The following is a 24,382-nucleotide window of genomic DNA, read 5'->3' on the forward strand; positions in this document are numbered from 1 at the left end:
GCGAATTGCTTTTCAAAAAGACAAAGTGACGTTCGGCGATCTCTCATTCAATCGCTCGTTACTAACATGCATTAACAAGATACTTCGCGTAAAAGCATCTTCCAAAAACTTGAAAAATCTTAAGAAAAGTTTCCATGCACATTCGCGGCATAGAGAAGAGCGGCCACGTCACGTTACATGTGCACGCATGCACGCTTCGCCACATCCTTTTCCCATTTTCCTGCCCGAGAATGTACTTGAGCCAGAATCATTCAAGATTCCAGTAAAACAATTTTTTCCTCGGCATTTTGAAATGTCCTTTCTTTTTACAAAATAGATTATCATCACAAAATTATTCCAACTTCGACGGTGGAACTTTAAGTCACATACTGCTTCCACGAAACGAAGAGAAGCATATTTACAAATATTTTGTTGCAACGTTTTCTCAAATCCAAAGTCGAGAACAATGTGTGCATGTATTCTTACCAATGTTCATCAAAATTTGTTGCCTTAAAACGAGCTCTCGCGTTTCGTCCTAAGCTGTGCGGCTTCCGGACTCGGTGTCATCGCCGGATTATCGTAAGCAAAATCGAGAGTGGTGTCTTCGCTGGGATAGCGTCGTGACAGAGAAGTGCTCGTAGTCTCCGGCGTGGTGCCATTACTGTTCGTGTTACTCTTGGCTTCTTGTTCCACTGTGGCACTTATCGTAGGCATAGCTAATTTAAGACCGTTTTGTTTAATCACGGCCGTCTCGACATCGTTTTGCACTTTGTTCTTACCAGTCGCCTGCTGAAGCAACAATAAAATCAATGTCAAAATATCTAAAACTGTTTCGCAAGCAACACGCAAGCATTCTTGTAAACTTGTCAAAATAATAATATTAAAAACAAAATGTTTCTTGAGAATTGCAATAAAAAAATGCGACAGATTTAATAATTAAATATTAGATTAAATAATTTTAACAAGGAATAGCATTTAGCTTTACACAAAATCTATGCGCCCGATCAAGAATCTGTCGCAACAAGAAAGATGAGTTTCTTGTAAAGGGACCGTTCTCACAGGCCTTACTTTTGCCCAATTCTTTGAGAATACAGCCCGCAAGGTGTTTTGGATTTTTTCCCACCGTATTAAGGTCCTTCCTAACAGGTATAGTATCCCCAATAATGAAAAACAGGTCAACGTCGTTGTAACGGTGAACATAATCTTAAGCCTTTCCACTTCTTCTATAATAGAAAAATAGATTTTAAAAGCTGGTAGTGTGACAATTACATAAGAATATAATGACATTATTACGATTATTAAATTACAATTATTAAATAAAAATATTAACAATAGGTTTTATAAAAATAAATGTTACTAAAATTATTATAGAAAATATTAGCAAAATATTTTATATCTATACATGTATATATACATATCATGATTTTAGAAGACATGCGCAAGTGTTTTACAATATATGTTTTCACTGAAGGCGAAAGTAACTTAAATTACGAGTTGCATTCCAAACTCAATTATCTTTCTCATATTAGAAAGCAAAAGTGATTCTACACACTACAGCAAACAGAATGTTACAAAATGTCTATCTACTGTCCTCTAATCGCGATTTACGCAAATCAATGGAGAGAGAAAAGATATATAGCGATATTAAGACGTCAAAATTTCTTTAATAAGAATTTTCTATGAATATTCTTGAAGAAAATTATTTATATTCCGCTGCAAATAGTTGATCAATTTATATCTCCAGGATAAAAATAACCATGAGATCAGTAGTGATACAGTGGCGATACCGGTTCTTCGGCGATTTTGAGTGACGATCGCGCAAGAATCACGAACCGGGTGACGCTTGTGCGAGATTTGCGTCGTTGAAGTCTCCGGTTCTCGCGTCTGACTTCTCTGAAGCGTACGAAATTTCACGGTAAAATTATGTACATATTCTATTCGCACCTGAGTTCACTCACCTCTGAGATCATCGTATTGTCCTAGGTCCATGCGTAGAACATAGCGCTGATCCTGAAGGTAAACTAAAATCAGAGAAAGAAAACGATAATTAATCAATCAATTATCACATTTACACGGTTTCGAACACCTCTCGAACAAATATCCCACATTTGTGCTCGAAGATGTTCAAGGCTTACATTAACTGCATGTTTCATTAGTAATATGAGCTTATCGAAAACTTTAACCAGAAAGCGTTACGAGAAATATCCATTAGCAATGCTAACTCGGAAATTACTTCAACCGTGAATGTTACAGTATTATGCGTCGGTGCGTGAGAGAGAAACTCAACGCTATTGTTCGTATAACGAAAGTCAGACTAACAGTTGCAGGAAGTCGAGTCAATTGCAAACAAATTAATTAAAATTAATTTTCGCCTTTCGATAATATTAACAATGTTCTTTAATAATAATTTAGTAATAATATAAATCATTAATAATATAAATATATTCTCTAATCTAACTATGAAGAAATAAAGTTTGTTCTAAAATAAAGGTGCCGAGAACAGAATATTAGTGAGAAAAAATGTATAATTATAATTAAAATTAAAAACATATAATTACACATCGAATAGATATGTATTTAAATTTCTACAGATTAATTTTACGATCATCAAATATTGTGTATTAGAATTACAAGTATTTAATAACAATTTATTAAGTATTTAACAATAATCTATCCTTTAAAACATGTATCTTTTTCACGTCTATTTTCTCTAGATCTATTTTGAAGAAAACTGAATTTCATTCCATTACAGTTGACTTGACTTGAATCGTACAATTGATTTGTCGTCTCTCTCAGCACAATTCTCTTCGGTGCTTTTCACAGTGCTTTCCATTTCTTTTTATTCGCGTCAATGATCTACCTGTCAGAAGGTACCTGTCAGAAGGTTCTCGCACGCCTGCGTCAGGCCGAAGAGGTCGGTCGCGATAGCAACTTGCAGCGCAAACAATTCCGACCTACGGTTGCTTACTCGTGGCACGTGAGCGAACGTAATCGCGAGCCCTTATCGCGACTCTGTAAGCGCGAGATGACCCCGTTCCAAAGCAAACAGAAAGGCAAATGTTACGTTCTTGGGACGACGAGCTCATGCGGATCGATTCGCAAACCCTTGGCCGAAGGTGATAATGATGGACAAAATTCGCGAAGAATGCTTTGAATCGTAATATCCTAATTTATTATTAATGTATTAAATAACGAAAGAGAAAATATTTATTTATTGAAGATGTCCAAAGTATTACACAAAGTAAAACACGCTGCAATATTCAAGTTATTAATTGGGTTAATCTTCAGATTAATTAGGCAAATTAGAATATTCCAATATAAAATATAATTAGAACACTCTTTTTTATCTATCTCCCTCCCCATTTCAAAAATCCCCTCGGTTACTGTTCATAAATGTGAAAAGAACAATCTGTCCTCAATAGTTCCTATTTCACATATTGAAGGCTTATGAGACGCTTTGATACCAATACATTCACCAGCACGTCGAATCAACAAGTCCTTTCTCAACGTAAAACTTATACATAATTTTGGGTAAAGTTTACCGACAAAACGTAACCGGATATCACAACGAGGACTCCCAATAAAAAATGAACCCATGAACGGACAATTTCGTATCAGCTATGACATCCAAAAGTCTCCTCGTCACCTTTAATATAGAGAATTTCATTCTTTGTGCGTCTGAGCGTGGAGTAGTGGTTTCTTCCACCTCTGTTGGAGCATGAAATACATCTTCCCTTCACCGCAGGACCGGTGTTGAATCCCAAGCAGGAGCAGAAAGGAAAAAAGGGTCTACGGTGGAGGAAGAAGAGGAGGTGCCGAAGAGGCTGAAAGAGAAGAAGAACGACGGGGGAAGGGCGGACGGGAAGAAGGAAGAAAAGAAGCTAGGTGACTCATCGACCGCGTTCGCGTGTGGGAAGTCGGTAGGGACAGTCAGGTGCAAAGTCAACGGACCCGAGAACCCGGGTTGGCTTGCTGGCTCACTGCCGTCGCCATTGCGCACGGCAGTAGTGAATGATGGCATCGTACTACTATCCGGTTTCCTGTATATACGCGTCAATTCGCGTGAAACCGAGAAACCGGGACGGCAGGGCGATGCACTGCGGCGTATGACTGGTTTCGGGTGGAAAATGATCAGTTTATAAATCAAAATTCGCGAGAAGACACAAATCGAGACGTCAAAGAGCGTTAAATCTAAGATGTTAATATTTGGATATTTTCATCTTCAACATATTCGTATATTCGGAGTCATAATAATATAACTGGTGTCAATGTCGACATACTCTCATCAAAAACTTTACAACATTTAAAAATTGAAATTTTTTAAATTCAAGATTTGTAATGACACTCATAGATGTGGTCTCGTATTTAAAAAGTGCATCATACAATTCAGAAATTGGATTTCTATCTCGAAATATTGGATAACGTACACCAACTGAACACACGGAATTGAAAGCGATGAAATTAAACACGATCTTTTAATGGTTTAATGATCAGTTACTACTGAAAGTCTCTTTACTTTCTTTTACTTCCTACATGAAAGTTATATCGACGACTTACCTTGACAGTCTCTTATGCACTCGCTCGGCTGGTAATTGCGGCTGTTGACGTCGCAGGCTTCCGTGCATGGTCTGCAATGGGTATCGTAAGGGCTGCAGTACTCCGAGGTGTTGCAGCGCTTGTCACCGCACTTGGCACCCTGAAGATCGAGACTGGCCAGCGAAGCATGGAGCATGGACAAGATGACGACAGTTATCACCAGCAACGTCATGCTGTTTGCGGTTACATCCGGGAGCATCCGGGAATCGTGGCAAATGCCGGCTAGATGCGCGGCCGGCTTATTTCGAATTCGCCAACCGGTTCGGCGCTCTCCCTTCGCGTCTCTTTCGTAATCCTCCTTTTTTTTGCTCTGCTGCCTCTCTCTTCCTGTATCTCGAATCACGGATTTAGGGCACGATCGTGACTCGCTCCACGATCGATGCTCGTGGCGATCTTTAACGGCACTCGAAAAGTGTGCCTCGAGGAGGCTTCATGCTTATGGCGCTGCAAATAACACAAAAGAGAACCTGTATTACATTTATTATATTGCTCCGATATCTACCGAGCTGTGCAAATCTTTTGTTTAGATTATACATGATTAATATTTGTAAAATACTAACATTTTAATGTACCATTATAAAAGCATATTATAAAGCATATTTAAACAATATGTTATTAATTAAAATTAAAATTTTTCTCTGACATGTTCTAATTGCGTAGATATATTCCATAAAAAGGAGAATTTTAGTATAACGTTTATATTGATTTCTTTAAAAGAATGTTTTATTTATAAGATCATATATTTGCTATTTCTAGTCAGAAATTCCAGTCAGAGATCCGATCAAAAAATCATGAATGATCATGAAAAATCATGAATAATCAAGTGCGTTTCGGTTCACTGGTTACCATTGCGATGCTAGAGGAAACGTTCTGCCTGCCAAGTGCCACGCATCACCTGTGCACTCCCAAACACCTGTGTTAGCTGCGTGCACACACGAGCGTGGCTGGATGCGTCGAAATGGCCACCAGTGTCGCGCAACACCGGAGATACTTTCGCCTCGATTCCTACCAGTGACCTCGTTATTTCTCACGTTGCAGAGTTTGTTTTATAAATTGACGCGTTACATTCTGCAGAGAGCGTCAAATTTTTTGCGTGACAATCACGCTCGCGTGACGACAAATCCTTCTCGAATGCTGGCGACAATGTGTACATACCTCCAAGCATGATGGTAATGAATCACGATAACAATTTACGAATTTAGAGAGGTCGAGAGGGCTAACGAATTAGAAGAAACGACGAAGCAGACACGAGCAGAAATTATGCATACCTGTGTGCCTACGCGCGCACGCACCGTCATCTGCATCATCAAAATAAAATATTACGCGAGTAATGAGAGACTAATATTCTCAGGGTCGCGTGGTATCGCATTTGTGACTCATTCCTCGTATCAACCGGCGAGGTAAATGCTTACTTCGTGCCGTTTCCTATATACCTTCGCGAGGCGAAGGAAAATTATTCGTAATAGCAACTTGCGCTCTCGATCGGAGTCAGGCAAGTTGAATTATTCCACCGAACCGAAACGTAAACCTCTCCATATTATTCCACCTTCAGGCAGTATTCTTTCGACAGAACTATTAGAGAGCTTCTCTATTTCCTTACTTTCTTTTCACAGAAACTTGAGAAACGAATCAAGAGTTAATTCTTAATTAAATAAAATCTTTATTGAATCTTGATTATTTATCCGAAGTTTCTAGCTTTAAAGTTAACTTTTAATTATTTGTAGACGATTTAGTTTGTACTATAATCGGAAATTAATTTTTACTCTTAGTGATTGTGATTAATAACATTATATGTATATTTAATAATTGCGATAGAATAGAGCGTTAATTTATTTTGAGTTTCTTGGCCAGCGTCTTGGAGGATGTGTCGATTGTACGTGCCTTTCCTTATATTACTTCAACGCTATTACGGCACGTTGCGTGCTTTTAAGGCACATCCACACTGGCCGGTTACCAGATATTATGTATTTTCTGACAAACGCGCAGTCTCACTTGCGATCACACAAAATCATATTATAACGCACACTGGCTACAATTTGCTACTTGCGGTACCCGAACACCGTACGGTACACCTGGTACCAAACACAATGCGCACAGGCACACAATGCATTAGAATATAGGCTTGATTTTGTAACAAATGGAGATCGAATGCGAACACATGGTACAGCCTACTCGAATAGCCGTTCGAATAGCCATTCTATGAAATAAAGCGATGGCCTCGGGCAAATTGTTCAAAAGTCACAGTCAGAGTTTAGAGAGTAGGAATAGATATCGTCAGATATCTATTAATAAAGAAATCGGAACTCGCATCCATTACTTGTTCTTATATTTTACTACACATTGTTTTAAAAGAGAGAAAAATAATCATGCGATATAATGCAGGAACAACCTGCATCATGCAAACAATTTAATATGATTTACAATATTATCAAAAAATATTCTCATATCTCTTCATGTTTTTATGAATCTTTCCACTCTCAAAGAAATTGTTTATTCCATCTGCATTAATAATTATTAATATCTCTATTTCTAGCATGTGAAATAAATTTCAATAGCAATGTGTGCAAAATATTCGAGAACAATCTTATTATTTGTTTCACAGTACGGATGTTATTATTTCCGAGCTGCTATTCATCATACTCCGACACGTAAACTTGCAGATCAGCTTTTCATTAGGATCTCCCGGCCCCGTTTTTTATCTCGCAATAATGGAAAGCTTCGATAATTGTGCCGCACTCGGTATCGCGCAATGTTCAGCAAGGAAAGTTTGAGTAGAAGTCAGAGGTAGGCGGTAGACAGCCGCAGTCGGGGCACAGGAATGTTGTCCGACTGGTTCATGGAGAAGGCTTTTATGTCTGGTGTATGGCGTTACAAGCCAACCGCTTCGATACTGTAGCTCGAGTCAGGATCAAACGAATTAATCGCGAATTGAATATTATTCGCCCAATATTATCGAAAATTAACTTGCGCAATCGGAAAGCAATTGCTCGTGACGCAATCGGTTGACGCAGAAAAGTTCCAACTGATTCCAATTTCAGTTCAACAAACTCTCAGGACCAACGCCAGAGTTCGATCGGTTTCCATTTGCGGAATTAATTTCGCGGTCTTCTCAGGTTTAACCCTTTCACGCCAACTATAATCGTCACTCGTGATATGGTTAATAGGTACTAACGCCGGATTATAGTCGTCATCCATGAAATAGCCTCTACACTAAATATAAGTTCAAGTAAATATTATTTTTTCATGCTAATTTAATTTTATTTTAATAGTTGGGAAATTGTATCCTTAATATAATGAATTAAAATAGTGAAGTGAGCAAAGAACGTGATTCTATTGCTCACATGCGTAACGCTAGCAGTTTACATCGCCGTACTCTGTAATTTGCTGGACAATACCGTAACAAAATAATTAATTCTGAAGTCTGACGGCGCGAAATGTCAATCACAGCGTTTTTCCCGTGATTATACAATTCATGGCAAACTGCATCTAGTGAAATGCCGCAATATGGTTATTCTAATTAAAAACTGACTCATATCACCACACGTACTCGGTATCTTGTTTCTTGTAACATTTCGCGCGCGTTGATAACACCGCGTACAATTTGCAACCTTGCAGTCTCGTAGTTTACGTCAGAATGAATTGTCACGTGGAGCCGCGTCACACGCGCGATCATCTTCCTTGTGACGACGAGGATCATGAACGCTACGATAGCGATCGGTCTCAAAGAAACTGTGTTCGAGCACGCAGTCACGGTTCTGTGTTTCCTATCGTCGTGTAAGCAGCACGCGGCGAACCAGGACGTACGTTGCTCGACTAGCCGTCTATAATTAGCACTAATTATGTGCTAATTACAAAGTCTTCTAATGACCGATTTAATGATAGTTTTACAATGTTCTACATGAACTACGATTGAAACGGCAGAACGTTGCGCTGTATCGATTTGCCGTCGCTCCCATAAATCTAATGCATTTTTAAAGAGTTTTCGGAACCGCTTGGTACCAGAAATATGTGTATTATTGAGGCATACTAAGAATGTCATAGAATCGATAAGAGGTATGGATAAAGGAAAGAATTTATGTTTCTATTTCTAACGAAGGTAAAAACAAAGAAAGGAGGAATCGGATCACTTCTAATCGATTATTACCAAAAAAAATGTATCAATTATTACCATAGCGAATGTCCGAATATTAACATCATTGCGTTAACTTTTTCGTAACTTTTTATTCAGCTATTAAATACGAAATTTAAGTTCCGAAATTCTATCAAACTAAAATGTTTTAATTCCATCAAAATAAAATCTTGTAGTTTGAAAAATGAATATTAACATTTTTGTTATACTTTATATATTTTTGCTATTAAAAATTAATTTATTTCAATCGAGACTTGTTTGTAGCAATTGATAGCTGATAGAATAATATTTTCTACACAAAGGAAAGATCAATTTCAAAGAAAATATTTTCGAGAAGATTTGTTTTTATTTTTTTCTAAAAATGGCCTGTAAGTTCCAACATATGATACCAATGTTTCTAAGCAACAGGGATCAATATCACATATAGTGAAACGATGGATCGATACCGTGATACGTATAAATCGCGAAATTATCTTGATGCACGTCAATTCACATGTCTTATCTTATGCAACTGTGATCGTTAAAGTCTCCGCGAGTCTGCCATGTAACATCGTCCAATTACTCGCAAGAAATTTATTACGCATTCTTTGGCTTACCTTGCTACTGTATCTATATCTATATATATGTATATATATATACATATATATAGATATATACGTCAATATCGACTCTAATTCGATTCGAGTAGCTCGGTAACCGGATTCTTGCGCATCTAATGACAATGATAAACTCACATCAGCGGCACACCGCTAACGGCCGCGATGTTCCCCGCTGGTAACGTCATTCGCGATCGTACAAAAATAGTTTCTCATATATTAAAAGACAAGGAGAATCTAGAATCAATCTCTAGATCTCTTAAATAAATATCTTTACGAGATTTAATAGACACCGCATCTTTGTAACTCAAACTCTTTAATCCAGTTTTAAAGACAGGAAGTTATATAAACTCGATGCTATCATCTTCTCTTCAAAGGTGCTCATTGCTCGCTCACCTTCACAACACATCCAAATCGAGGCAAACCATACATCTAAACATCTTTACACGATTTTACAATTAAGATCCAGGCAACAGGATCACTCACCGATATCATCCGTGCAGCGCAATCTGCTTGGCGCGCGCACGCACTCACGTGGTCACGCACGGTGCACCCCGACCTCGGATTCCCGCATCGCAGGAAATGCAGATACGCATTCACGCACGCACTCCCCTGCACTCACCCGCACACGCTCAATGCGAACTTGCGCGCAACAGCAACTACTACACGCGCACCATCGACGGCTTTTGCCGCTTGACTGTCGATCGGTAACCGAAGGCAAGTCAGTGACGGTGGCGGCGATTCCCTCAGGTTCTCGAATACCTCTCCCACCTCTTCGGGGAGCCATTTCGTCCCCTCCAATCGGCGCACCTGTCTCCCTGCCCGGGCGCTCGAGCTTACCTATTCTACCACCTCCTTCTGAGTACCATTCGCTTTTTTTCTTATCTGCCATTTACCTGTTGCCGACCTGCGCGCACACTCATTGCGGCGCAGCACATCGTTCCCCTGCGAGTTTGAATTCGCAGGTGATGTCGATGGCAGGCGTCGACGTGTCAGTGCGCGAGCACGTGACCCACCCGAAAGATAGACGCATCCTCCATCAGGAACTGATACAAAAAGAGCGTGGCTTTTTGTCTATCCCTGTTACGTCTTCCCTTCTTTCTCGAGTCATACAAATTTGTTTTAACTTGATAAATATTGCTTGAATAGAAAAAAGTTGAATTTTTGTTTAATGATTGATAAATTTAATCGTAGTAAATTAATTAAATTATTTATAGTAGTAATTTTTGAATGAGAATTCTGAGACAGACTCGTATGACGTACCCATTGTCAAAGGAATTTAAATATTCAACTAGCAGTGCATGTATAACGTTTATTACCAGCAAAAAGTTTATCTGCAACGCAAAATGTAGTAACCGAATGTGACAAACACAATAATGGCGAACGGATGGATAATAAACCGGGATAGTAAAGCGTACCACAGAGACATAGTGGGATGACGACATACATATTTATTGCGTATTAAATGTTCATACAAAGATATAACAATAACTCTCGCGTATTCGCGGCGCTACGGGTGCTAACATTATTTATTGCGGATTAATATTGTTGTTTCAGAGGAAACGAATTATTATTGCGCACAAGGAGGTCGATTGTGGGGCGATTTGTGTCGGGTGAGAGGTCGATATGTCGAACCATTTTAGTGCTGTCGCTTCTGCTTAGTGGACGCTGCGAGTCGTCGAGAGTTTCTCAAAACGAGAAACGCTCCGACAGTACTAGCACTCGTTCTCTGTTTCGGAAACCGGAACGAATCCCGCGGCTTCGTTCGTTGTCTCCTCTTCTCCGTTAGAGAGCTTTGGTGTATTCGCGTTGCTTCGTGAGTTCGCGAGACTTGTTGCACGTTGCACGAGACGAGATATGCGTAAGAGCGCTATTAAGAAAAAAAATCAAAGAAAACGCTGAAAGTCTAAAACTTCACGACACCCCTGGTTGAATGCAGTACAGTCATTGGCCATAGGTACCTGCTGATCATCGCACCCTACGTTGGTCCCTATAATCATCGAAGATATAGTGACTGCCCCCGTTGTTGCGACATTGCTGACTGGTTCACCCAATCTCGTCAGTATGTCGTGTGTTAATCAAATGCAAATGTAATCGAGACGTTGGCTTGTTCTTCCCTTAGTGAAACAACGGGCACTTCCGTGGACTTTCAACCAGGGACGTATCCGCGATATGGACAACGGCAGTCCACAGAGTCGGCGAACGATCGGAGGATGATTGATGAGATGAGCGGAAGCGGAATTCAATCTTCCGCTCTCGCGCATCAGCAGCGCGAGCGAATCTGTTTCCTCGGATATCTCTAATCTCTAGTCGCCTCTGATAAGAATGAAAGTTTCGATGATACTTAAAATCTAGTTGGAGATCTCAAAGTAGGTGGGTCCGGTAATTTGTGCGTTTTGCTTTTTTGATCGTTCGTGGTCTCTAACACGGCAATTATCGTGTGAACACCCTGTATGATGTATTCCGTGCCTATCGTCTTATTTGTCACGTTTGCTGCTGGAAACAGCACAACGGTATGCACGATACGGCACACGCTCGGATGACGTTCAGATTCTCTCGTCGCGTCGCGCGTATTTCGGAGTACGGTCGAACGGTTTAATGCTCGTTAATACTGACACGTTCTATTCGTTAAAGTGAGTAAACGCGCCGTACTTACGCACGCACTCAACCACGCACGCAACGACACACCTTTTTCTCGTTCAATTCGCCTCTCCGCCTCGAGCAGGTTTATCCTGGCTGAAACGTTCCCATGGGGATACACGCCGCCATGGTTGGCCCACATTCAGCCTATTAGTGCATACTCATTGACCATAGGTGGTTGAAATTATCAAATGGCTCCTGCAATCATTGAGCATGCACCTGGCGATTGTCGATCGATAGAACATTAGCCTCTTGGTCATCTATCACGAGCCGTTGGATAGAATAGTAACTATAAGTCAGTAATAAATTATATTTTTTCGAAAAGAAAATAATACCTAATTGATTCTTGACTGTTTAAACTTTTCTTCAATATTTCTGACCTATTATTTGAATGTTTAATTATTTTACAATAATAAATGGATTAAAAGCATCGGAAACACTCGATATCTATATGTTTACGTAACTATTTTTGCAAATCTTTTTAATTCGCTAAATGAAAATGTGTGATTGATATCACGTCCAACGGCTCATACATCGTGCGTGACCATTGAGTTATCCCCTTGATAATCATGAGCAGCAGGGGGATACTTTTAGACAACTTTTAAACCATTTATCTCGCATACATGTACATTTTCTCTTTCTCTCTCCCTCTCTCTTTAAAGCGTATTCGTTCGCGATCCACGTTCGCCGTTAATTGGGCGAGCGCGAGATCACGATTGATTGATTATTATTATTACTACTACGATTGTAATCTGTGATTAGCGAACAAGGATCGTACACGGTGATAAATGCAATATATCCTGGACGTGATCGCGGAAAGGATATATTCGTCTTCGATTACTACCAGTTCGAATCTGTTTTCGTCGCAGGATGACTTTTATCAGCATTGTCAACCGCGAACCGAGTTAATCATTTCGGTTAAAGTCGCGAACATCGATTAAAGTTAGAAATAAATTTTTATATGAAATCTTCCCTTTCGAACTCCTCGTAACTTAAAATCTTAATTTTTTAAAACGTTGATTCTGAACTTAATTCGAAAAGATCATTAGAACTTGTATCAACAGTTTCGATACATTCGCTATCCTCCTCGAATGAATAGATAAATTATGACATCAACGTGAGAATATCGAATAGCAAAACTGGAAAAAAAACAAGACGTCTCTCGTTTCTTCGTCAATCAGAATCTACCGTGGACAGAGGTGATCGTAACGATTGATTGATAATTATCGCATTACACATGTATGTTCTACGGATTAAGTTGCCTTTGCATGTTGCAGATTGCACGAGAGGGTGCAACAGCAAAAAGCCTGGCCGGAACTTGTACGTTTATCTTATCGCTTTTTTTTATTTCTTCTTCAACTAGCGAGCCCGAACCAGCGGCTGCCGCTATATACTCGCTCGGACCTTCACTTCGTTCGATGGACTTGAATTTAGTTTGCGTGCCGCTTGTACAATCGAACTCGTGCGATTGATTGAGTTGGGGGAGGGGGACATCCGACGAGGCCGAGCCCTGCGTCGAAGTATTCGTTTGCCAGAGTGACAATGTGAGTTTCATCAACGTCTGCGGGTGTTTACGATCGTATGCGCAGCAAGTACGGGTGTGGACATCGGTCTCTCGTGACAACGTGACAACGTACTCAAAGTTGTGGCCACAGCTCTTACACAAAGAAGAATGGCAAAATGATTTCTCGAACGGAGATAGATGGATGAAATAAACTGTTAAACGACAACGGCAACGCCAATGACACTTAACGAGAAATAAAACGAAGCGAATACAGAGAGATAATAGAACGCAACGAAACAAACGGGGATAGAAATGAAAACACAATTGTTAACGTTCCTTTACCTGGTCATTTTATTATTGTTCTTAACAGACGTCGATGAAATTCGCACAGGACTAATTTGCGTTTTTCTTTTTTTTTCTTTACTTAGATTCAGTCTCACAAGACCACTGCGTTTGCCGTATTAATTCGTGACTACGTTAATACAAAATATATTTTATTATAATTTATATCGTTAATTAATATCGTAATAATAATATTTATAGCTTTTTTACGCTGGTGGTCACAGGGAACCCGGCGTCCGTCTCGTTTTCCGTTCGGTTCAAGTCGTGAGGAAACGGGAGAAAGATTCCGAGGGAGAATTTCGAAGTTCCGCGGTGCCGACTTGAAAAATCAAGATTGATTAACCGCTATCAAAGTTGATTTTCAAATTGCCGACGGGCCACGGGTAGACGGGACAGTGCGGACAGGGAGTTCGGGGAACGGGGGTGGTTTTGGCCTAAATAGACATATTTACACGAAAGGCCGAAAGGACAATTTTTCGCGATAAGCGTAATTCCGCGAGGTAATTTTGTTACATGGACTTTTAGTTTGAATTTTATTGGGGGGCTGAAGGTTTCGCGCGAACGGATCAAGGATAAACGCCGCGTTTGCAGACCACCGTTCTACAAAAGATTATTTTTTTCATACCCATTCACGAAGAATTTGTTATCCTAATAGTCAGTTCTATAAAGCGCTACTATTCTAAAATTTAATGCAATTTGTGTCCATGTTGAGGGTGTTTAGTGTACGTGTATGTGTACGCGAGTACGTGTGTACATGTGTGTGTGTTTTATTTGTTCTGTGTTACATATCTGCGTAAGATCTGCACTTCTTCGAATTATTCAAAACGTCACCACTTGAAATAGACAATGACGCGCAGGCGCTACATTCGACGTTAAAGTAAATAAATAATCAATGAAAAAATATATTATTAAAAAGATAGGTACGAATAGGGGGGCGGGAGGATTCTTCTTTCGATGAATAATAATACGTTGTGTAAATAATTTGTCTCGCGTCCATACCCTGCACTCTCCACAGCTCCCGTCGAACCGCTTTTATCTTATACGACTTTCACATTATTATTATCCGAAAAACATTACTTTGAAAAAACTTCCGTATTGTAAATCTGAATGCACGACAACGTTCGCACCCGGTGACGCTACACCCACGAACTTCATACCATCGATTTTTCTCTCCAATCACGTTACTAATATATTCTCGAATATAAAAGTAATTGTGTAATTTAGAATATGCATATACATATATACTTTTTTTTATGTATTTAAATAGATTTTTCTGTTTCGCTGCATGACCAACGTCGTCAACTTCTTCCTTATTCTCCTCCTCACACATGTAACATACGCATTTATTTTTTTCTCACTCTATCTCATTCACTCTCTCTCGTTTCCATACTTCACATTATTACGTGTGTTTTTAGCACAATTTTATAATAATTAATTGAACCTCGTCTTCCGAATTTTCGTATTAACCAACAAATGCCTCGCGCAACTGAAACGTCTGTAACGTATGAGATCATGTCATGCCGAAGGACACGCTTCCGAATCTGTCATCGCGCGCTACAATATCAGGAGAATCCGCGAACGTGTCCCCCGGTCCTCGATGCGTCGAGGAATCTTACACTAATCGTATTGTGTCTCTTAGATTTATTAATGTATGTGCTCTTTCCCGCTTCGCTTTTTTGCGGCATTGATTCGCCGCGCCGCGTATCGGCTCCTTATCGCGAGCCGCGATAAAAATTTTCGTGAACAAGACGCGAGACACCCTCGACACCTCTGCGCATGTGAGAAATCCACGCTCCATCTTCTTTCGTACTGTCAGGTTGGCGAAGTTGCCTCGCTTAAATTTTGAACACCCTGAAACCTTGGGAATAACCGTGAAATAGCAACGTTATCGTTCCCTTCAAGTGATCTTGCCTGCACACAGCCTTACGGTTAATGAACGGAACACGCGGACGCTTCATACATTCTCTTCTCTCCCTCGACTTGGTCGATTCTCCCTCGTCGTTTAAGCACGTCGTCGTCGGCTGACGACGAAGTCGTGTGTGGTAGCTAGTCGCGCGGTTGACTCTCTGTCGCGCATTCTTTTCAGGGGAATAACTAAACGGAAGGGTTGCTGGATACGCGCTACGGGCGCCATAAAAGATAACAAAGGAAAAAAAAGGGGAAAAGGGGAAGACCACGCGCCAATTCAATCGCACTTTTCTCGTTCTCTTTCTCATGTACATACGTATGTATACGTATGTATACGTATGCATCCAATCCATCCATCCACTCATTGATACATACATACATACATACATACAAGCACGCACGCACGCACGCAGAAAGACTGTTCGTGTTCCTCTTGTATTGCTGGCGCATAGTTGCGCAACTACAACATCGTACTCCATGACAATAATTCTCTCTTTCTATCGTTCTTTCTGTTTCTTCTCTTTCTCTCTCTCTCTCACACATGCATACGATGTTCCAATATGCATACATGCGCCGCGCAATCGCGCATTTCTCTTCTCCTCGCGGAAAAACGCGGACGACGTCCTAACGTCGCCCGCGTCACGGTTGGTAAATCTAAGTGTAGTGCGCGCATCGAGTTCGCGCCAAATATCGTGGACATGTAGAAAATGGAAAAGGCGAAAAAAAATTAAAATAAACAAATCAGATGCCTCTTTGATCGTCTAGACGCACTTATCGTTGAAAATCTCAGGCGAGGGAAAAAGGGGGAAATTTGGGAAATTTGGGATATTTGGGAAGATACGTTTAGACGACAAAATGGACCAACGATCGTCCCCTGGACCGATCCTTACACGACGACTAACACAGTGAATGCACGATTAAAAACATCGAAGAGGTCTCCGTTTCTTCGCGCGAGGATCGCTGTCGACGCTGCGCTAGGATACTATAGGACTGACTCGTGTGTGAGCGGAGATAACAGAACAAGGGTGAAAAATCAAGACGAAAAAGAATTCCTCGTGATCGACAACGATCCTCTGGTTCTCCTGCTAGCGATCGCGTTCTCTTGGTATTGCGTGCCTCGAGCCCAGAAATTGGTCGTTCTGTTGCACGGGTCAGACGACTCGGTGACATTTCACGCGTACGTTGAGTCCTCGTTATCGTAGTAAGATGCCTCGGGATCTCCGAAGAGGATGTCCCGACGATGAATGACGACGCTCAAGGCGGTATCGCCTCTGTCGTCTCTTCTTGATTCCCCTTGCTCGTCGTCTCTCTTCCTCGTCACAGCGAGATGAAGTTGTTTCTTCTCACAGGAGTGCTTAGATACTGCCCTGGCTGCCGTCGATCGCGCTACAAATCCCACTTGTTATAACTGCATAGACACAGATTCCAGCAACCCGATCGTGTCGCCCGGACATCGCCACTGTTCCCGTTACCGCTGCCACCGATATTATTGTTCCCCAGACGATTGTTGTTGTTGTTGTTGTTGTTCTTGTTGTTGCTACTGCTATGATGCACCATTACGATGTTTTCGGCGATGGTGACGGGAGCGGCGGATTCGTTGCCGATGGCGGAAGCGGTGAGCAGGCGATCGTCGTCGACAACACCAGCGGGTCGCCGACTGTCCTATACTCAAATGCTCGTCGGTTTGCCGCACGGTTCTGCGGCTTTGTCGCTGCTGCTTACTCGTTGGCTGCCGCTCTCGGGCGGCGACGGTGATGCGCCGCCATCCTCCGGTCGGGAAACTGACGGCTGCACCCCGTTCTGCACATAGTGCGTCAGTCGAGTGGGCAATGAGCCCGCGTTCAGCTGATAGAACTCGATCAGCTGCAGCAAGTCGTAGAACTTGGTCGCCCCCTTGTCGAGGGTATACAGCCAGCAGTTGCGACGCTCGTCGAAGACCTGAAAGGAACAAACCGCTCGACGTGAGTATGCTGATGCACTGCTGAGCAACGCGAGACTTTTGGAAGACGTCACGAAATCGTTCTCCAAAAAGTTCTCCACGTTGCACTTTAAATACGAAATATGATAAAATACATAATTAGTAAGTAACTAGAAAGTTATGTTATCTAATCATTACACGGAACACTGCGATCGATGTTACGAGTGACTGGTTGTATCGTAAAATGATGTTGATGATGTTAATCCGAGTCGTTTAATGTTCACTCGCTGTAATAAACTTAAATTCAGGTGGCAAAAACTGGATGTTTTCTACTTTTACTGGCAATTTACTCGCGATAATCGCAACTTCCAGTCTGAACTAAACGACCGGACAAATCTTTTTGCTAGTTTTAATCACCGGAAAATTAACTCGTCACTAAAAAGATCCTTTACTAGTCGTTAATTATCAATCAGGCGAGAGATACTTACGGGCTGGATTTGCGCGTGAAAGATCTTGTCGCTGTACTTGTAGGTCAGCACGTAGGCTCCCGGATTACTCTTGCTCTCTCTGACCAGGAATACGCTGAAAGCATACAGGACAGGTCTCGTGAGAATTTTGAACAGAACTGTGCTGTTACAACAGAACAGAACAGTCATTATAACTATTTGCAATTTATATCGCACACAAGTTATATCGTACAAAGTCCACTTCTCAATCGACTCTAAACTGGAATTGGTAATTCGCCGTAATTAAATCTCAGATAGATACGAAATCTTTAACATTATCTTGTAACATATCAAATACATAAAAAAAAAATTACTTAATATAAATTTATACTTAGAGCAAGCAAACTGTCTCACATGTCTAACGCACGTATAACTATGTTTGAAAACTTTAGTTTTCCGAAAACATTTAAATAAATATGTGTATCGTTTAAACACAGCGGGTGGAAGAGTCAAAATCTGCCGAAACGAATGATATCTGAATAGAGGACTAGGAATGCAGCAGATGCAGCAGAGATAGGTTGTTCTTTGCAGCATGCACATCAGATGCAACTGATGCTAGATGCTTGATACCAGGAAGAACGACGGAACAACGGCTCGTCCAAGCGTATCGCGGTATAAATTAGTATGGTCGTAAAAGGCAGCGGTACGAGCGGCAGCGGCTTGAAGGAACGGACAGGGACAGGCAAGGGCGAGCAGGAGAGAAGATGGAGGTCAGGGGATGCAACGACGACGACGACGACAACGACAAGACTGACCGGTCGGTCGGTCGGTCGACCGCGAGGCAGGACAACTGCAGCGAGAGAGAGAATCGCGTCGTAAAACGATCGCAACGCAGCCACGCGATCGTAAAACTCTAACGAGTGGAAGAAGCGGTCCTCTCTTCCTTCCTGGTGCTCTTACATCGAGAAATCCCGTCGCCAACGACGCCGAGAGAAGAGAGATTGTGATCCCTTTCAATAAAATTTCGCCCGAAAAGATACTCGTCGTTCGCCGATCAAGATAAATATTTGATATTATATGACATGAGCAATATAAAATTATTTTATACGATACGGCGGCAGTGTGTTCATAAAAAAATTCATTGTCACGCGTACCGTCTCGCACAAAGTGATTCGTCCATTTCATAAATCGAGGGGAAGGATCTCTTCTCTCGTTTATAAGCCATTTCGATGGTTAATGATCCGTAACGATCGTAAATTTCGCGCAGATAAGATCGAAAGTACTTAATTATCCATTTCATTGTAAGAAGTATATTTTTTTTCTGGAACACTATAATTTCGGTACAGCTGGAAATCCTACCCAACAGGTTCAATGCGACCGACATTTCCTTCAACTACTGTCACACTAATGTCCATGGTATCGTAAGGTTTGAATTCTCGAGAAAAGATCTACGTTAATATCGCGTCTGTATTATTATTTGTACATAGCGACAGTTTGCTAATGTCCGGTATCGTCCCTTATCAACTCCAGTGCTCGTCCAATGGAATATTCATGCGAGTGAATATCCCGCGTCCTGCGTATCGCCAGACAGGCAGATAACACACCGACAGCGGTGACTCGTAGCCCGACTACGAAACGGTAATGCCCAAGGACTATCCCGAGTTAGGATAACGACATTACGGCCCCCGCGTATGGTACAAAAGGAGCCCCCGTCCACCGCCAGGATATAGGTCTCCTCTATCTCTCGAGTTATCCGAGCTAACTCGCAACGTCGAGAGAGACAAATGGCGATTAGTAGACAATGCCCTGGGTGGAATCGATTAGAAAGTTTTTCACGTCCGACGACGACGAGGACGAGGACGACGACGACGACCGTGACACAAGACAGCCGAGAGATGAGGGGAGCTCTCGGGCAGAGCGAGGGAACTCGCGAGTACCACGTAGAAAGACACGACGCGGAGGAACTCTACCCGTCTCTTCTCTTTTTTCGCCGATGTCAAGGGATAGGAGGGAGGAAGGAGAAGGAAGAGTACGCTAGCGGAGGCGCCGAAGCGGGTACGATCGAGATTATGTAAATTTATGCAAGAGCCCCCTGAACGAACGTAAAACCCGGAGACAACTACGTGATCCCCGAGCACTCAATTACCCGGGGCTAAACGCGACGAGATAGATGGAGAGAGTCGTTAATTAACCATTTATCCGCGATTTCCGGCGCCGGTATGGATACGGCAAATAAAAGATGAGATCGAGGAACAGGTAGAGAGACAAGGGAGACAAGCTGGAATACCGACAAAACGTTATCAATCGCTCAGATCGTGGTTCGGCAGATCGTCAGTGGATGACTGACGTATCCGAACGATAGACTTGATCGCTGAACGGAATGTAATCGTTAGAGAACAATTCAGAGAGAATTCGGAGACGGGAGAGAGACGTGAAACTTACGCTAAGTGAATCATGGTTTTCTTCTCGCCCTAATATCCCTTTGTTTCCCTTATAATCTGGGAACTGTATTCTTTCTGATACGCGCGTTTGACATTCATGATTCTGTTTGATTAAATACATAACACTCTCGCGGGAGTAACGTTCCGCCTCAAGGATGCTCGTGCGAATATAATGAAATCTAATTTAGGATATTAATAATTTCTTGATGTTTCAAGGGCGTGTCCATGTCCACACGTGTGACGCTCACTGGGATTACCAGGTCAATACGGGTTAAATGCGGGGGGTCAATATGGTCGCAGTGACGGATTCAGAGCCCAGGACAAGGCGGTAGGTAAAAACAATGTGAGAGAGAAAGAGAAAGAGAAAAGAGAGGGGAGATAAAAGGCAATGAAAAATGATCTTAATTCGTAAAATAAATCTATTTGAAATATAATTAATAAAATTGTATCAAAAGTTTGCTATTTTTCTAGCATTTGTCAGTACTTTCTCTATCTTTATATCATATATTATTAATTCCATCTATTCAATAGATCTAAAAAATATTAAGAGCACCTTTAAAATATTGTTAAACATTTCCTCGGCCATAAAAGAAGACGTATCGCTAAAATGTAATGGCAAAACATTCCGCAGAAGCGAATGGTCGACAGCCGAGTACCGCCATTAAAATTCAAACACGCAGACGTGAGCGGATTAACAAATAATAAGATAGTAAGATAGTACAAAAAGAATGACGACGAGTAAAGGTGGGCGAAAGAAACAGAAGACGCTTGATAGGAATTCACGATCGTGATTTACGATGGCTCATAATAATCGCGAGAAGAATTACGCAACAGCACCAGCCAGGCGTGTCGCCCAAGCCAGCAGCTTCGAGGTCGTAACTCTCAACCGGTTCGTGGTGGACCCTTTCCGACCCGGATGATGACGGTTATCATCGCTAGCATCGACCGATGTTTTTGGAGGGACATCATTACGACACTAACGTTGCAACCCGTGACGAATTCGTCCTATCGATCAACCCGCGGGCGTGATTGAACGATTTTTGGAGGGGGTATGACGTAATTCCGAAAGCGCAGTTTTGATAAAATTATGGTTCAAGTTAGATAAACTTCGGTAAAATTTAACTTTTCATCAAGCACATGGCAGGGAAATGGATTCGCAGCTGTATCTGTGAACTAAATTCACAGAATAGATTGGTCCGTAGCAAAATTGTGATTCAACGTCGTTCTTCCTCATTTATTAATTCCTCAACCTCAAATATTTGATCCTACGTAAATCGGTGCTTCAATAATTAAAATAAAAATAGCACAGCTTTTTTAAATCTTGCATTTAATATAATTTTAAATATCTTGTTATAGATAGATATAGATATAAAGATAGAGAAAAACCAGGTCACATGAATTCTGCGGAATAAAAATCGCGTGAAGTCGAAACAAGTGTACATCTTTACAGCTCCGTCTATGGTTCTGAGATTTTATCTGGTTTGTTTTTCTAGCAAAAATCGACTAATCGATTCTGGACAAAACTTACCCGTCGACGCTGCCGTGATCCCGTATAATAGCTGCTGCAACCTCTCTCTTGAGGCCGCCATGAAACCATGGTTGAAGAACGTGTATGCCGCCATCGAGACCATGCAACCTCACCATCGCACAGCCCGGTGGTGTTCGCGAGAACGGTCGCCATCTCCGTCGCCAGATTATGCCCTCGTTTTCGGCTATGTCCTTGGCTTCCTTGGGATCTTCGACAATTCTGCCCACACTACCGGTGAAGTCCATTGCCACGCGTGATCGTACGGATTCCTGCAAACAAAAGAATTTACTCATAAAACATTCGAACTCAAATTCTTGAAAATTAGAGCTTGAATTAAGATTTCGCTTACACGGCGTCTGCCTAAAATTAATCAAGATAGAGCTTTGTTATCCCATAGCAGTCTTGGATGTTATACAGTATTATTCATAGTATAAGAAATATTTTATTAATATTTATATTCAAGAAATATTATATTATTAAAGAAAATAAAACACAATTTGCAAAATTTGCTTAAACAAGTTTACCACGCTTTTACATGCTTTGCGATGCTCACGGTGCACCTAAATTTTGACGTGCTCAATGATCCTAGGAATAAATACGTCTGTCCATAACCCGAGTATGAACGTGAGTTCGGCGTTTATCTCTTGGCAAGCGGAAGCTCGTCCTTTACGAGCGAGCACGATGAAGGGAAAGCCGTTCCGGGCTGCCGCCGAACGCTTTTATTTGGGATTAGAAGCGCGGGTGGTTTCCAGTCCGGTAAATAACTCGTCCCACGGGAAAGAGAGAAAGAAAGAAAGAAAGAAAAAAAGATAGGACAGCGAACTTTTTACTTCTTTTTTATTTCTCTGTTTTTTTTTTCTTCAGTAAAGTCCGCAGCGAATAAAACGTGAATCTCGCGCAAAGTTATGATCCGGATGCAATACAGCCGGTAACAATTGCCGATGATAACTCATCGCCGCCGTCTAAGGCAATAATTTTATCCGCGAGCTCTTCTTTCCGCAAACCGCGATTTCGCAATCGATGATAGCAGAACTTCAACGTCGAAGCGGTATCGCGCGAGATGATCGCGGTAATATCGAGATAGGTCGAGACAGCTGTACATATAATTGAGCCATCTTCGCTTATAATTGCTTATAATCGTGTGCGGCTAACCGGCAATTTCTAATACGCGAATGTACGCGCCGAAGCTATATTTACCGCGTTCACATTTCAAACGTTCGAAACTGTGACTCTCAGGTGTCCATGCGGTGACACCTGGCCTCACGTTACCAAGCAGAGCGATAAGTTCTTACACGCATCTGTATTTCGAACAAGTTCTGACTATCCAGACGTTTGTACGCGAAAGTATTGAGGGATAATTCGGTGCATCCTGAGGAATAATTCGGAGTCGTATCGCCCGAGTAACTCCAACCCCCTTCTCGTTCTTAGGTCCTCGATAACGAGCAAAAAGCCGGAGCACACGTAGTGGATTAGTCGGTCGTTAAAATAAATAGACGCTCGCGGCGCGAGTACGCATGGGGGAGAGAATTACGGAGATAGAGACAGAGAGAAAGACAGAGAGAGGATGAGAGGCGGAGGGGAAGCAGGTTGGGGTTCCTCATCAGCCGGAGAATTACCGTAGACCGTAGAACTCGAGGGTGCTTTCGGGAGCCCCCGGAAACCGGGAAAGCCGGTGCTGCGGCCCCCGCGCATACGCCCCGTAACGTGGCCGACCGCGATCGATGTTCAACCGGCTCTCACTTCGGTTCGGTCCGCTCTTTCTCTAAGCCTGTACTCGACCTCTCTTGCTCCCAGAAGTGAACGCGAACGCGAGAGAAAGAGAGAGGTATGCTCTCGCGATAAGCTTTCGTTCTGGACTGGCCTTGACATCGAGGTGATCCGACGTCCCGGCGATTTAGAAGCCGTTCTGTAGTACGAGAGAAAGGCGGTCCGTTTCGAAAAACCCTCGTGTGCTGAATGTACCTCTCCCGCATTTTATTCCCTGCGCTCGTACTAGTTGTTCAGACACGGACTGCAATAAAGCACCGTCACGTACTTCCCTCGCATTGTTGAGAGATTAGAGAGTAATGAAGAAATCGAAGGTATCGGGACGGGTCGTAGGTGCAGCGTTGCGGGAAATTAATAGCAGCGCCATCGATGCTATCGAGGAATATAGATAGTGCTGTTGCCCCTATCGGGGAAGAGCTTCCGCACGCAAATTGATTTTTAAACGGTGCACCGAGCGGTGTCAGGAGCGAGCGCTTAGCGGCGTAAAGCCCAGCGGCGCAGCCCGAACCAATCTAAGTCCGGCCACGTGTATATAATATTTTAAGGGATGTCCGATGCGAGCGAAGTTAATGCGCGGCGGGCTTCCCA

The 24,382-nt window shown here is 42.0% G+C and overlaps 2 protein-coding genes across 14 annotated transcripts in view; both read right to left on the bottom strand.

Annotated features, from left to right (window-relative positions):
• Positions 1–297: 297 nt before the first annotated feature.
• Positions 298–10,040, bottom strand: LOC105279843 (protein grindelwald). 3 transcript variants are annotated; one of them, XM_020031800.2, is made up of 5 exons: positions 9,787–10,040; positions 4,537–5,019; positions 1,938–2,000; positions 1,048–1,202; positions 298–765 (listed from the first exon to the last, which is right to left on the bottom strand). In XM_020031800.2, the coding sequence occupies exons 2-5, from the start codon at positions 4,772–4,774 to the stop codon at positions 490–492; spliced, it is 732 nt and encodes a 243-aa protein (XP_019887359.1). In that variant the 5' UTR covers positions 4,775–5,019; positions 9,787–10,040; the 3' UTR covers positions 298–489. The 3 variants fall into 3 exon arrangements, with proteins under 3 accessions (XP_019887359.1, XP_019887362.1, XP_019887355.1); XM_020031803.2 differs by having other exon boundaries at positions 298–768; positions 1,048–1,199; positions 9,787–10,038; XM_020031796.2 differs by having other exon boundaries at positions 298–768; positions 9,787–10,034.
• A 690-nt stretch (positions 10,041–10,730) lies between these two features.
• LOC105287880 (growth factor receptor-bound protein 14) overlaps positions 10,731–24,382 on the bottom strand; it is a 244,544-nt gene continuing 230,892 nt past the window's right edge. For 8 of the 11 annotated variants that reach the window (XM_026971775.1, XM_026971772.1, XM_026971774.1 and 5 more), the window contains exons 11-13: positions 22,028–22,296; positions 18,101–18,194; positions 10,734–17,632 (exon numbers count right to left, since the gene is read on the bottom strand). In XM_026971775.1, the coding sequence (XP_026827576.1) occupies positions 17,363–17,632; positions 18,101–18,194; positions 22,028–22,296 (633 nt within the window). In that variant the 3' untranslated portion in view covers positions 10,734–17,362. Of the gene's footprint in view, positions 17,633–18,100; positions 18,195–22,027; positions 22,297–24,382 lie in introns of all 11 variants that reach the window. The other 3 variants (XM_026971766.1, XM_026971765.1, XM_026971776.1) reach the window with 1 other exon arrangement.

Source organism: Ooceraea biroi, chromosome 8, assembly GCF_003672135.1.
Source record: "Ooceraea biroi isolate clonal line C1 chromosome 8, Obir_v5.4, whole genome shotgun sequence".
Taxonomy (NCBI): domain Eukaryota; kingdom Metazoa; phylum Arthropoda; class Insecta; order Hymenoptera; family Formicidae; genus Ooceraea; species Ooceraea biroi.

What these genes read in the sequence shown, in the direction of transcription:
- LOC105279843 (XM_020031796.2), bottom strand. Translation starts at nt 4,774, where the DNA reads ATGCTCCCGGATGTAACCGCAAACAGCATGACGTTGCTGGTGATAACT. An exon ending in GTGCATAAGAGACTGTCAAG is followed by an intron (nt 2,001 to 4,536) that starts GTAAGTCGTCGA and finishes CTCTGATTTTAG; the next exon opens with TTTACCTTCAGGATCAGCGC. An exon ending in TCTCAAAGAATTGGGCAAAA is followed by an intron (nt 769 to 1,047) that starts GTAAGGCCTGTG and finishes TTGTTGCTTCAG; the next exon opens with CAGGCGACTGGTAAGAACAA.